General features: G+C 41.7%; 1 protein-coding gene across 2 annotated transcripts in view; it reads right to left on the bottom strand.

The window, feature by feature from the left end:
* Positions 1–724: 724 nt before the first annotated feature.
* The window catches only part of asic2 (acid-sensing (proton-gated) ion channel 2), a 275,335-nt gene continuing 261,354 nt past the window's right edge, over positions 725–14,705 (bottom strand). For both annotated transcript variants that reach the window (XM_068578446.1, XM_068578445.1), the window contains 7 exons: positions 10,196–10,346; positions 9,967–10,023; positions 5,232–5,385; positions 4,298–4,389; positions 3,702–3,781; positions 3,071–3,139; positions 725–2,062 (listed from right to left, as the gene is read on the bottom strand). In XM_068578446.1, coding sequence (XP_068434547.1) covers positions 1,961–2,062; positions 3,071–3,139; positions 3,702–3,781; positions 4,298–4,389; positions 5,232–5,385; positions 9,967–10,023; positions 10,196–10,346 — 705 coding nt within the window. In that variant the 3' untranslated portion in view covers positions 725–1,960. The remainder of the gene's footprint in view (positions 2,063–3,070; positions 3,140–3,701; positions 3,782–4,297; positions 4,390–5,231; positions 5,386–9,966; positions 10,024–10,195; positions 10,347–14,705) is intronic.

The following is a 14,705-nucleotide window of genomic DNA, read 5'->3' on the forward strand; positions in this document are numbered from 1 at the left end:
CTGCTGCAAAACAACTTTTTTATTTAATTGTTTCACATTAAAAACACACACTGTATGCTGCATCACAAAATGAGAAAACGCTGTCAATTGAAGCCAAACTAGAGCCGAGAATCAGCCAGTGTCGTTGTCACCAAGAGACGCGAGACGCGGCGGTCTCACACTCCTGCAGGTCGGCTGAAGATCGTGTCTGTCTGAAGCCACAACGTAAGATAGTACACACAGACAGCAGGTTGAGCCACAGATGGGGAAATCATAATTCAAATAGTCTCACAAAGCACTTGAATTCATTCCGATCCTATGACGCACATTACCATGATGACAGAGGCCAGCTAGGATGATCATGGCCCCATATGCACTACATTTACCGCATGATCTCACACAAGCTTTTGGTGTGAAGCCGTATAATGTAACCATCACCTCCGAGGACACTGAAGGTTCAGAGAGACCGGTATCGGAAAGGAAAGCCTGGTGCTCATTCAAAAGTGTGTCCTTCGTGGCAAGCAAGACATTCAACTTCCCTCAAACGCTACTGCCCGTTACATCACATTCTCACCGAGAGTAACATCATGAAACAAATGTCATAAATATGAAGTCACTTCTGCACCTGGAGTGAATGTTTAACTGGATTTATTTAGGATTAAATTGGATTTAGGTCTGCGTGGTACCCGTTGCTATGACAAAAAAAAAACCCGACCCCCACCCCGCCCCACCCACCCACCCCAGATATTTACACCATCATAGCAGACCCTGTAGTCCAAAAAAAAAAATCCTAGCTGAACCCTCCTCATGATGCTTTGTAATAATTTATATGACCATGAAAATTGTTTCAATATTTTGAAAGTTCTTTTTGAGTGAAAGACAAATTGATGCCACTTTTGAGTAAGTGGTAATACCTGACTGAAATGACATTGACAACAGTCTGGGCATATTCATTTGTAGCAGTGTTTTGTACATGGCTGTCTGGCAAGCAAATAAATTCACGTTTTACCTCTAAGCTGTGTGCTGGGTTGAGGTGCAGCAGCTAGAAGCAATTTATTCATATAAATTGACAGTAGGAGTATGACATCCCTTTACAGACGTCTGTAGGGAACAGCTTAACACCCCTGGAGTCACATCGCAAACATGCCTTTTAGTAAACGGACTAAACTGAAACTGACGGGTGAAAGAAATATGCAAAATGCAGACTGCAAAATATTAAAATTCCACTATTTTCAGTAATCCAATTTTTTTTTCCCCCCCTCAATAATGCTCATACATAACCCAACACCTTCCCCTCTAAAACAACTAAGAAATAATAAATTGCTTTCCCGAATCGATTTTCAAAGGTGTGGTCTCATCTGAACTATGATTTTAAACAACCATATGTTCAATCTGTACATTCGAAGTTTGATATCTCACCGGGCCTTCGTCACAGGCCTGTCCTGCAGATAGAGAGAGACAAATTGCACACATGTACAGTAAAGCAACACTGCAGTCCAGCAAATGCATCAGCAAAGAGATCAAGATAGATTGACGCATGCAGTTCAAAACCAAGTTTGTACAGTTCATTTGGCAGTGAGCGACATATTAATGTGTTTGTTACATAGATATGCTGCACAGGGGATGACCCCCCCTTTCCTGGGTAGCTGCCCCACCCAGTCTCTGATGTTCTGTGTGCGTGAATGTGGAGACACAGACCCCACTGCACTGGTCTGGCACAATGGAGGCCACCCTCCCACCACAGTACAGTGCAGGCTGACAGAGAGGGCAGATAAGTCCAGCTGACAGCTCCTTAATCCCCATTAGTGCCTCAGACAGGGCGGTTTGACAGAGTGCAGCGCTGTCCTTAGGCCAGTCCCTGTTCTTGTCCTCCCCTCCCCTGTTAGGGACCTGCAGGATGCCCTAACAGAGGATGTGGCGCCACCAAGTGGAGGCGGCCTCTGGGTGTGCGTGGCTCTGAGGGACAAGGGGGGGGAGGGCCTCAGCAGGCAATCTCCTCCAGGGTGCCCAGCGTCGTCTGCAGGGGGACTGTCACAGTGTGGCTGATGGACTCCGAGTGGTTTGCCACCGGGTCACAGGAACTCTGGGAAAAAGGAGGGAAAGCGTCTTAGTGCTCGTTCAGACCAGAGAGAGGGAAAGGGATGTTCATTTGGGCATCCTTGTACAATCTGTGTTTCTGGTGAGCAGGTGACTACCGGTTTGGCTAATTGCCATATTTGGCTAGAAAGCGAGCCACTAACATACTAACCAGCCGGCATCATTACCGGTCAACCCAGGCTTAATCGATTTGTTAACAGGACAATGAGTCCACACGATTTATTCAAAATATGTGACTTTTACCATCAAGTTCTGTACCTGGAGCAGTTTATGATCTACTCCACACAATTACATATTTAATTCTTTCTTTTGTTGTCTGTTTTATGCATATTTCATTTTATGTTTGGACTTTTGTAACATTTTCAATATTAGACTTTGACTGTGCCCAGTTGGCTTTTTGCCTCCTCCTGCAATGTGATGTATACATATATGTATTTTTGTTATGTTTGTTTATTACTTCATTTTATTGTTTGAATTAAATATAAATGAATATAAAATACTACTATGCTTTAATATGATACAGTAACTTCCTGCATGTTAGTCTCCCTGCCTCTCTATGGTTTGTAGTCAGCAAATAAACCATTTAAGGCACAGCGAGTTTATTTATTTATTCCTGCTCTTTCAGGAGGATGCAAGGTGCTCCCACTGACCATCAGTGGCTTAATTAATGTTCTTTTGCAGCCAGCTAACTAGTGATGTCCAGTGATATTTTTCTAATTCTAACCTGGCACTTCTTATTAATACCCAGCAGATACAGAGTCCTCGCCGCGGTTTGGATTCTTCGTCAACTCCTTCAAAGAGTTGATTTTTTTCATTGCCAAATTGGCACGCTCCTGTCGGTCTGCACACAATCTTAAGATTCGCTAGAGTGCTCTTTCTCCATGCTTGTGTGGAGAGGTAATGATAGGGCAAGGTTTGATATGCATGGTCAGAGTGCGTGAAATTGCACTCTGTGAGGAAAATTGACAAGTGGGAGGTTAAAGGCCACACGTACCACATCCTCTCCATGACTCTCCTCCTCCTCCTCTCTGCTCAGTAAATCCAGTAGTCTGTCTTTCACCACCTGCAGATTGATGAATACAAGTCAGAAAAGCATCACCTAATGATTATAAAAGAGGTTTTTTTTTTTTTTTACAGTTAGGAACATTTGACATCAAAGCAGAAACAAATATGGTGGCATTATGGCAACAGATGACACATTTGAGCATGCATACTGTTGAAAGTAGCCTGAGAGGTGCTTATGTCAGCAACATGAGGGTTTCTAATCCCCATTACTCTATTATGGCCATCAAAATAATAAAAAAGTAAAATTACTTTTTCCTCTCTATTTCTACACCCCTCAGGGAGACAAAGACTATTATGTACTTGCCAGAACCCTGCGCAGCTGAAAGCAGCAGAAGGAGCTCTCAAGAGCGCCACACAGTACAGCAAAGGTAATTGAAAAGCAACAGCACGCAGTCCTTCATCTCTGTATTTTAAGTACATCTTTGTATCAAATCTGCTTTTCATATCAGTGACATTGCTTTTGTTGTCTGCTTTCAGGATCAACGGATGCTCCAAGTCTTCAATTGGAAAAAAAACAGTCTTGTGAGAACAAGAGTGGGACACAGCATCTTAGGACCGACCTCATAAGCATAGTCAAACAGCTCCAAGATGGTCAGGATGCTGGCTCCGATGAACAGACCCATCTGGCCTCCAATATCACCTGCAGACAAAGGGCACAGTTACACAAAGAGAAACCGAAGGTTGTAGGTATACAACGTCAAACCTGAATCCGGCCCAAAGAAACAGATCCTAAACTTAATGGTTTATTTGCACCTAGTCGTCAAGTTTAGTCGATTTATGGCATCGAGGTTTGCTTCACTCGCAGAAGATTTTTAAAGATTACTGCTTTTGTCAACTAAACAAATTACAGCAAAACACAAAAACAAGCAAGTGTAATGACCTTATGGTGTTGAGTCAAAGATCGTAGAGAGGCTAATTGCAACCCTTCATTTGTAGATGACAATATTGTAGAAATGTACTCTGCCAGTAAAAAGCACATATCACAGTTGCTAACATTTTGTTGTTGATTTTGTTGTCACGCAGCTTATCTCAATCTTCTGCCATGACTCAGAGGTCATTTCCAATGAATTATCAACACGACAGAAGTAGCATGACTGTGACTAATGTAGACTGGATCCAGGTTTGGAAAATAAAGTTATGATTGAATAACACTTACCCAACAAGCCCGCCACCTCGTAGGCTTTCTTCTGCTCGATGGTCTCATAGTTTAACGCCTCAAAGAACACATCCAACACTAAGATATTGTCCCTGCAAAAAGGCAAAATTGGGCATTAGTCCTAAAGAATCCAGCACCAGACGATCACTTGGCAAGCACCAGTCCCTCCATTTTTGACGGGGCTGAGCAACTAGAGTGTGGGAGGAGAACATGTGTAACTCAGCTTTTCACAGATATTCCTGTTCTTTAAATGCGTCATTAAAAATGCTATAGGACACAATGTGGGCAGCAAAGAGGATCAGATCCTTTTTTGCATGTTTCTTCCATTTAAAAAGTCTTTCCTCCGGATGCTCAGCTGTCCCCACCATCCGCTGGTGGAGACTCTAAGTTGTGGGTTTGTATAAGTGTGAATACGTGTCGGTTTTGATGTATTGACAATAAATGTGGTCGTAAAATGTCCAAAAAAATGATTAGCTGAACTCGTGAAATGTGTGGTTGGTCTTTAATTGACCTGCATCTCTTTGAGCACTATGAATTTTCTTAAATTGGACAATAATTATGAGTTATCTGTCATGAACAAGAAGGATTAAAGGAGCTGAATATTTGCTGTTTTTTTCCACTAGTTTATTTTTAATTCATGCTTTATGATGCATGACAAACCATATAAAGAACTGGTGTGAATCAGTTTACAAGTAGTCCCAACTGCTTTGCATTTAGGTTAAATGAAAGCATTTAATACTGAAGAAATGTTAACTATGTTCTCATCCGTGCATGAACGTTCCTGGAATGTAGCTAACTTAAGCCGCAGTAAATATATCTTAAGCTATGTTGATGTTAATTCTATTCTATTTGCATTTAAGTCATTCTAATCACCATCCTAATACAGCATCAAAGCATCAGTCCGTGGTTAAGAATATTGTTACTTGCTACTCACGTGATGTACTTCTCCGACTTGTTGAACTTCTTCTGTAGGTAACGGGCGGAAGTCTTGCTGGGGATTTTGACCATGGACAGCTCTTTGTTGTAGCGGGTCATGTTGCACGGCGTCCTGCACATGCAGTTACTGCTCTCCACAGCCGACAGTTTAGCTGCACACAGGAGGAGGCGATGGAAGGGGGGCGGACGTAAAATGGAACACGGTGTGGGAGGATGGGTTGAGGATGATGATCACAAAGAAAACATGCTCTTTTAGACACAAACTGAGAGTTTTCCTCATATAGTCCGAGATATATGAGCCTTCCACTAAAGGCATAACATATCCAGTGAGCAGTGTGTCTGCTGAATATGTTGCCAGGTTAACTAAGGCCTCCGCCCCGAAGTTATATCCAACTGGCTGACCAAAGTGTTCCTTTTGTATCGAGAACTTCTGTCCAGACTGAGTTAGTCACTATTATATTGATGAAATGCAACGAAAAGAGAAGAGCCATTTGCACAAATCAAGCAATGTCTATATTATCTGAATATTTTATGAGTAAATCTGCTCACTGGCCACAAACTATTTACAGTATGCTATTAAACTAAAAGATGTGCAAACATATTGAATTTGATCAAATCAGCATGTGCAAAATACTAAATGACAGACAACCATCACAGGTTGTTATATCTTATGAAGTAATAATAACTTAATACATTAAGGTTACTGTAAGAGAGAGAGAGAGAGAGAGAGAGAGAGAGAGAGAGAGAGAGAGAGAGAGAGAGAGAGAGAGAGAGAGACAGAGAGAGAGAGAGAGAGAGAGAGAGAGAGAGAGACAGAGAGACAGAGAGAGAGAGACAGAGAGAGATTTTCTATAATTGGAAATTTAATATATCAGGCAAAGAATCAATTTGAAATAATTCAGCTTGTTATTGGACATTTTATAGAGAAAATTATCCTTCATTTTTAGTGGGAACATAATCAAATAATTGATAATAAAAGTAATCATGATTTGCAGCGGAAATAGACATATTTATTGAGGCTTAAACTAATTGAGTAATTAAGAGTTTAATGTGTTTTTTTAGTAATGTTCTTTTTTCTTTTATCCATCTTTTTTTTCAACAAGAAAAAATCTCAACCAGACTACAGTGAACTTTGAATGGGAAAGAACATTATGTTAAATGGTGCTAATGGTACACTCAGCAGCGCCAGATACTTTTAATTAGCCACATCTCTGCGGTGCGTTTGTGCCGGCTGTACGTCAACGCTCCCTCACAGCGAACAGACGCTACACTAAACAGATCTGGGGCTTCTGCAGCGTTGTGCTCAACGCATCACACCATCTTGATATGAAATCTGACCCATGTTTCCCGGAAAACTCAAGACAGGGGTCAGATTTCAGATTGTGAAAACACATACCGTACCGACAAACACAGGCATACAAATACCACCCACACCCACACACACACACACACAAACACACGCGCACACACGCACACGGCCCCATTCACGCTGCGCCTCGAGTCGTGCGGATGTTTACTCCATAAAAGCCTGAACGACAGTATAAGTCAATGTCACTGTCAAAGTCACAATATATAAAACACAAACAGGCCCTCAAGCAGCATCCGTGAAAACAGCCTTCACCCTGACAGAGACAAAGTCCTGATGCAGAGATGCCAGGCTCCATTCACGGCTCTGCTTTGGCAGTTTGACTGAGAGAGAGAGAGAGAAAGACAAAAGAAAAAAAAAATGCATTGGATGATTTTGTGTTAAGCCCACAGCCAACACCAACTCTCTCACAGTGACTGTAATGTTAAGCGACACCGGCTTTTCAAATATAGCTCCATCAAAAGCTTCTCCGGCACAGAGGCCACACTCACACGCCCCATAAATCACTTTCCTAAGCCAAATTTATGAAACTGCAAAAGTTTAAATAGAGCTCTAATGAGTCGTTTCTCTTGACCGAAAACGTATTTCTCTGGATTTGAAAAATCCCCAAACCCCTAATTCTCTGAATAGGAGGAACAAGTTAGTAGCATCAGCTCTGTGGCAGACCCACAGATCACAGAGCACCAGGCAGCTTTCCCCCACGGCGCACTAATAGCCGGTTGGACCACACAGTCACGTAATTGCAAGAGAAAATTCAATATGGCTTCTCTGTGGTCTCTTATTTTTATTTAAATGAGACATTATTGGATACACAAGAGCAAGGCCTTGTGCATTCAAATGATTGATTTCTTTCTCTAAGCTCCTCACCTTTGTCCACCACTCGCTCGTTTTCTCGCACATACTTTTCTAAAACATCAAATTACCATGCCGTCTTTCATAATAACGTGAGTTTTTTTCCCTCAATGTTAAAACAATAACACGTACCTAAGACAGTTTCTGCATCTTCAGTTTGGAGGCTATAAGAACAATCGGACATTTTCTGTCTGTGCGTGATTACAGAGTCAGATAAAGTCGGAAGAAAATGACAGATACGCAAGTTGTTAGAGCTGAACAGCTGTCTCTTATCACCAAATGCTTTCAGAGCCATCTCCAAAACTTGAGTGACACAGTTATCGAGTGAGAAAAACCCAATCAAACATTGTTGTCTGAAGTTTTCTTTGTGACGGGGATATCAAATTAGTACTTCCCTTTTAAAACAAGAATTAATTTACATTCAATGATCCAAACTGTGTGTGCCTGTGCGAGGATGGTGAAAGGTTTAACGTTTCTGGGTTTCAAGAAATAATTCCCCCTCGCAGCAGGAGAGAGCACAGAGACCATCGTGGGAGGAGAGAACAGTTTTCTGATGTTGCTGTAACTCCCACTGGATCGTATTACTGAGAAGGTATTTTAATTAACTTAAGAGTGTGTTATTAATGTTTTGACTGACTTGTATCGATCAAACATGTAGATTGCATGATATTACCAACAGTGTTTTTACTTGAGAATATGTCATAGCATGCTATTTCTTAATGAATATGCAAGAACATTAATTCCTCTTGAGGGGCTCTTTCATCATAAAGCTTTGCCACTGCAACCACTTACATTGCCTTGTGAGTACATTGCCTTTAAATGGCCAGTGCCCCAAAATTACAAAAAAATGTCTTTATTATTTATGATATTATATCACTGTCATTTATCAGTTTCTGACATCATTTCTGCCTCGACAACAAGAAACAATGATTGATGAATGGAACTCTTTGAACGGGACAAAACCCCCACAAAGAAATCCGATTTATAGTTGAGCGTCAGATATAATTTATTGATATCGCTAGAAGGATATATCACAGATGATCAGGACATATCATGGTTTAATTATGTTCCCCCACTGTGTCTCTGTTTCATTTATTTTCTGACAGAAAATATGACAGTGGGCTACACGCACACTTTTAGCTCTGGAGTCACATCCTAACTGAACGGAGTTGCATTACAGAATAGGAGAATACCGCTGGGCAGGTAATTGAACGGGGCATTCACACCTTTTATGCAAAGGAAGTTTGAAGCTGCATAATCTATTGTTCTTCCTGCGTCCAGCACGTCACATGACCGTAGTCATGGCAAGTTGGTGCCAAAGAATGTCTCCATGCCTATTTGTCTTTCATCTCCGTCTCCGGGTGGCCAGGTGGCGTGCATGCTTTGTGTTGCTCAGAAACAGAACAGAACTGCCTTTACGGAAATATTCCATGTTCATATTTTGGTGCCTGAACCCTTGATGTGTGACTGCAAAGTGCCTACGTGCTTTCATGTCTCCTTATAAGCTGGCAATATGCCCGCCATGTACCGCGGTGCATAGCGGGGACAGGCTCTATCCTTCCCTGTGACCTTTAACACAACAATCTAATCAGAAACAGATAAGAAACCACTCTCTCCATGATTTCACTGCTTTGGAAGACTAAACCCTTGATTTTAAAGACTTTTCAAGGAATCTAATTGGGATGAAATCACAAAGAAACCTTCTTATCTGAATGTCATGAGTCTGCCTCGAGTGTACAGCTTTTGCAAGCAGACATGAGGGAACTTTCCTCAAAACAAAAAATTATCTGTTCAATATATATATATATATATATATATATATATATATATATATATACACACACATACTAACAGGTTAATACAGCCGGACGAGCCAACATTAAACTAAAACTGACAACGTTAATATAAAATCTTGAAGGGGAAAGGATGGAGCAGAGGCTGCCAAAAAACACTTTCAGGGCTGTTAAATTTACCTCAATGCAGGAAATATGTCACCTTTATCTATCTGACCACCCATCCATTAAATGATCTGCTCTGATGTTGATTACAGATTTGATGAGCTCTTCAGACACGAGGGGAAATATTGAGATCAATCCTGTTCTCTTGATAAATCAGAAAGGTAAGAAGTGACAGACACTTTCCTCCATTAGTAGGATGTACTGGAAGAGCTGTGGACAGTTGTGTTACAGAGCTATACTGACTGTGAAAGTGTGTTTCAAACGGACAGTTTGACGGTGCTATCACCGTTCCCAAAGTAGACTTGTTATTTACTCCAGTGCTTTGGAATTCATGATGATATACTTAAGTTGCTCTCTTAAGTTGAGCCGACCCAAGCTTAAAATTCTCTGCGGTGTTGCTCATCTTTAAAGCAGGTTTAGCATTAAAGCTCTGTATCAACAGGGGGAAAAAGATAACTCTAATCCTTTGCTTAGGCAAATAACAATATGTAAACCAGAAAGTACTGCATGTGTGTGTGTGTCGTTGTGTTTGAGGTTGTGTTTATATGCAGACTTACCAAGGGCAGGCTCGGCGCAGTCTTTGTACTGCTCAGGCGTGCAGTAAGAAGCATCGCCTAAGGAGAAAAAAATTAGTCAATGGTAGTCTTTGCATGAAGTTCTTGAAAGACAGTTGGATGAATATAAAAACAAAATCCCAGGATTTTTATTGCCAAGAACTAATCTTGTTTTGACTTAAGATTTCCATATGAGGCCTCCCAATGCAATCTAATCTTACATAAGACTTACCCGGCATGTGCACCATCCTGCAGTTGCAGTTCTCCACGATGTAGCGTGTTTCGCAGTCAATCCTGCAGGCAGTGACACTGTAGACCTGGAAAAAGCCCGACTCCAGAGCTTTGGATTCGCACTCTCCCCACGGGGGAGGCAGGTAGGTCAGCTGCAGGTGAGGAAACATGGTGTTTGGGGGTTTAGGTAGGGATTTCTCAAGATGCACACAAGATGCTTACAACAAATACTACATAGATTGCACTTTAATGTCTGTTTCACAGTCATTCTGGTCAAAGAATGTTGGAAAACCAATCGGGACAAGAGAGCTTTTATCACAGCCATCACTGTGCTTCTAGTGTCCCCATCTCCACTATGTTTCAAGTACTCTCCTGTGTGTGTGTGTGTGTGTGTGTGTGTGTGTGTTTTGTTGTGGGCGTGGCTTCTCCACTAACTCTCCCGGCTCCCTGATTGCTGCCAAGCTGTTTCACCTGCCCCCAAGCAACACACCTGGAATACATCAACTAATCAGGCCAGCAGTATTTCAACACTGGCGTTCGGCCCAGCCCTTGTCACACGGTTCTGTCGGCTATGTGGTAGGCTCATGTTTATGGCTGCGCCTTGTGGGCCTGCTTCAGTGCGTTATCTCCTTGTGTGTTTGTTGCTGTGCTTAATCCTGTTTTCCCCTTGTGCCTCCGTATCGTACACCTGTCTGCCAGCCTGCCGTTCTGCTTCACCCTCCTGGCCTCTGCCGTCACCAGCCATTCACCAGCACTGGTTTATTGATACCTTCGATTAAGCCTGTTAAACTGTCTGCGAGTGGCGTTCTGTGCTTTGGTCTCAGTTTGAACAAATCTATAAAGTATTTTTAAACAGTTGGTGATTATGTGAGTTGATATTCATTCAAAACTTTTGTACAGACTGTACAACTATTTAGTAAATCATATGAACTCCTAGTATAATTAATAACCAGATGCACTGCAGAACATTGATCAGTAGATTAGTCAATTAAAAAGTTAAACCAAGGTTTAGCTCTAACAGACATTTGCCCACGAGTCGATTGAGTTTAGCAGGTGCTGTGGTCAGCAGTAGCTGCAGTGCTTGATCTCTGACTGAAACTCTCTTTGAAGGTCACGGCCTGCTGAATGCACAAGATGTGCAACGTCTTCCAGCAGCCCGGAAACGAATAAAAGAAATTTTACTGTATACATCAAGCAAGAAAAAAAATCAGGAAGAACAATAAAGTATATCAACCTTAAGTTATAGTTAAATAATTATTTATGATTTTGAACAATTTAGGATACCCTACCTAAGTGTTTTGTACAATTTATATTTTTCCATCCATGTAAAATGTAGTCTGATCCGTACAGCCCTCCAAATGCATTCCTTCGTCCTTGAAAACCAGCCAATACGGAGCAGCAGAGAAGAAACCCAACAAACCAGGCGGTGCGGAAAACAATTCAACAGATAACCAGACTTTGTCGGAAAAACATCCCATGCCGCCTGGCAACGGGAGCACAAAAACTCCAAATGTTCTCCTCCTGCTCCTGTGGCTTAACGGACTGGGACGGCAGATGAAGGAGGGACACCGGGCCGAGCCGTGCGGAGGCCCATCTGCTCCAACACACACTCTGTATCCATCACCCATCACCCTCTTTTTCCCAGTTCCCTTCATTGTCATCACAATGCATCCCAACTGAGGCTTCTCCTGCCAAAAGAGCAATTTTTGTTGGGTGAAGCGAAACACAACATCTTGCCAGGTGAAGTTTGGCCACAATTTGCTTGTTAGTAAAAATGTGCTTGTTAGTATACCGACAGAATTTGAAACCCTGCCGCAAAGTTGCATCCGTGCTTCCAGTGAAGTTGATGCTTTAGGTCTTCAGACCACTTCACAACACATAGGGCAATGAATTAAACCCCAATCCAAACAGCAATCTAGCCTCTGGTCATTTCTGGATGTGGCTATGTCTCATGTGATAATTAAACATGCTCTCCCTGAAGCCAGCACAAGCAATGAATGCTGACATCCAGATGCTATCCATTATATTAGGGACTAAAGAAAGTGCTCTGCAACAAGCCTCAACCTTTAAAATCACCTTCACACCTTAGCTAATCTTCACTTCTTGGTTAATTAGAGTCAGATGTGGTTGATCGGAGATCTGATTATTTCTCTGTAATCAGATAATCAAATGTGCTCAATATCACTTTTTTCCCCTCTTAAATTGACCTGATTATGATCTATCGAATAAGAGACGAGGCCTGCGTTATTAATCAATGTTCCGCTCTCCTGCTCCACCAGAGTAATGCTTTAATTAGGCTTTACAAGTTGGTCAGGAGGCAACATTGTTAAAAAAAAAGTTGGATTTGTGAAGAGAGTGGGTTTTAATAAGGTCATTGTATTAGTGCTGGTTGGGTGAGCTGAAATGGAAACTATATAGAGCACTGGTTGAAGCTTGACATCAACATCTGAACATTTCACAGTCCTCCCCCAAACAGTCAAGTGGTATTTAAATACATGTCTGTGCAACATATCTATCACTTAATTATTTGATCCTATTAGACATTTGTGCAAGATTGTGAGGATTAGCAAATGAATCTCTGAGTTGCTAAACCCCAAAATTTGATTTGTAAAGTCACAGGGACCTTTGACCACCTATTTATAGTCAATTTAACCTGAAGTGCATGTGGACATACTATAATGGAGTTTTTGAAAATCCTTTTCAAAGAATGTTTTTCTCAAGTACAGGAACAGCGTGCTCTTTTAGCTTCAGTCAAAAGCCCACAGAAGAGCAATTTCTGTGTCTGGAGAGCCTTAATTTAAAAGTCTAAAGATGCATTGAAACCCTTACTGTATAGGCCGTGCACTTTGTGCTTTTCGCTCACTTGATTGAACCGCTTTGATCAAGGCCCAATACTATTACCCCAAATAAGCTAATTCAAACTCTTTGTCAAAGTAATTTTCACAGGAAGACTGATTGTTATCCATTACAAAGATCCACTAATCACCAAGGCTTTTTAAAAATGTATTCCACAAGGCTCCATCCCAAGTCTGTGACCCAGATACTCTACCCAATCATCATTATTAGGATTGTTTTTGAACATATTTAACGGTGCCCTCCGGGTTTCTGCAGAAGAAGGAGCTTAAAAAGACAGGTGGGAACGTCTCGCAGCAGGAGATATTTTCCCAGACTTCTGATACAAAGTGAAATTGTGCATTAATTAGCTGGAGCTAAATTTGCTGTGTTCCCCACTGTGCAGGCTTGTGGATAAGGGCAGTGTTTTCGCAACAGGCAGGCGGAGGAGGAACTGCCTTCACTCCTGCCAGTCAAAGAACTGGGCTGAAAGATGACAGGAACCCTTGAGGCTCATTACCCAGGGGGCCTAAACATCGCTGGTTAAGATCTCCTCCACTTCCTTCCTGCCTACCGCTGAGGTGACTCTTTGTATCGCAGCGCCACACTGAGCTGTGATGTTCAGTAGTGAGACTGTTCCGACTGAATTTGGCTTCAGAAAAGTTCTTGAAATACAAACTGAACTCATTTTTATATAATTTCAGTCCCTCACATTCAGTATCTTGGTATGCACCAGGGCGACCTTTGAGAATCTATTTACATGTACTGTTAAGCTGGCAGCTATTTTCATTTATATTAGCGAATGTGGCGGAATTGTACAAATAGTCACAGGTTCAGTGGTGGAAATTGACATTTAGAGACTACTCTGTGTTTGTTTCAGTTCTATTTGAACTCTGGATGAAATGATATGAATTAGGAGGATGCACCATGTGTAATGATCTGTCCTCATCTTCACGCTGATGCATGGTCTTAAGTCTTTGTCATGCTCATACGTATTGTAAACAAGCACAAATACGCAATAGCTTCAATCATGTCACGTATCTATCCAGGCCTCCATGCATTGACATACCTCCCACCCATTGTTTAATATAGATGGTTCATGAGTTAGAAAAGAGGACATACTTTCTCATGATGTTTAAAAAACCAACCTGGTGGAAAAAAATATGACTCAAGTACCCAAAGTTTACTACCTGCCCTGCGAAGCTGGTACCCTGCAGCATAGCGGAGCTTTCAGTGGCTAATATTTAGTACAATGTTACTTATATTTTCCAGATGTTGGGACAAATGTCGTATCTGGACGAGTAAATGGGCAACCGTTCGCTTTGAGTACCAATATCAATTTAAAGGTGTTGATGTGTCAGAATTGTGTTGACAGCGGAGTGGATAACACAGCTATTGTGGGTTTCATTGCACTCACAGTGGTTGCCAAAGAAACAAAACGTGAATTCGTGTGCCAGAGAGAGAAGAAAATGAGAAGGAAATTAATTCCTGACTTCTTGAATATCTTGACATAAATATATCTGCTATGAAAAGGGCAATGTGCTCCTGCTGTTGAGTCAAACAACTGACAAGAAGTCACACTATTATGCAGCGTGGCAGTGTAGAAACATGCACCTTCACTGAGACATGTGCAACTCTAGCGAGAGACATGGGAGAGAGAGACACACAGCCTGGTGAAG

The sequence above is a fragment of the Clinocottus analis genome, unplaced genomic scaffold (assembly GCF_023055335.1).
Source record: "Clinocottus analis isolate CAN_PGR_092001 unplaced genomic scaffold, fCliAna1.0.p SCAF_16, whole genome shotgun sequence".
In the NCBI taxonomy this organism is placed as follows: Eukaryota; Metazoa; Chordata; class Actinopteri; order Perciformes; family Cottidae; genus Clinocottus; species Clinocottus analis.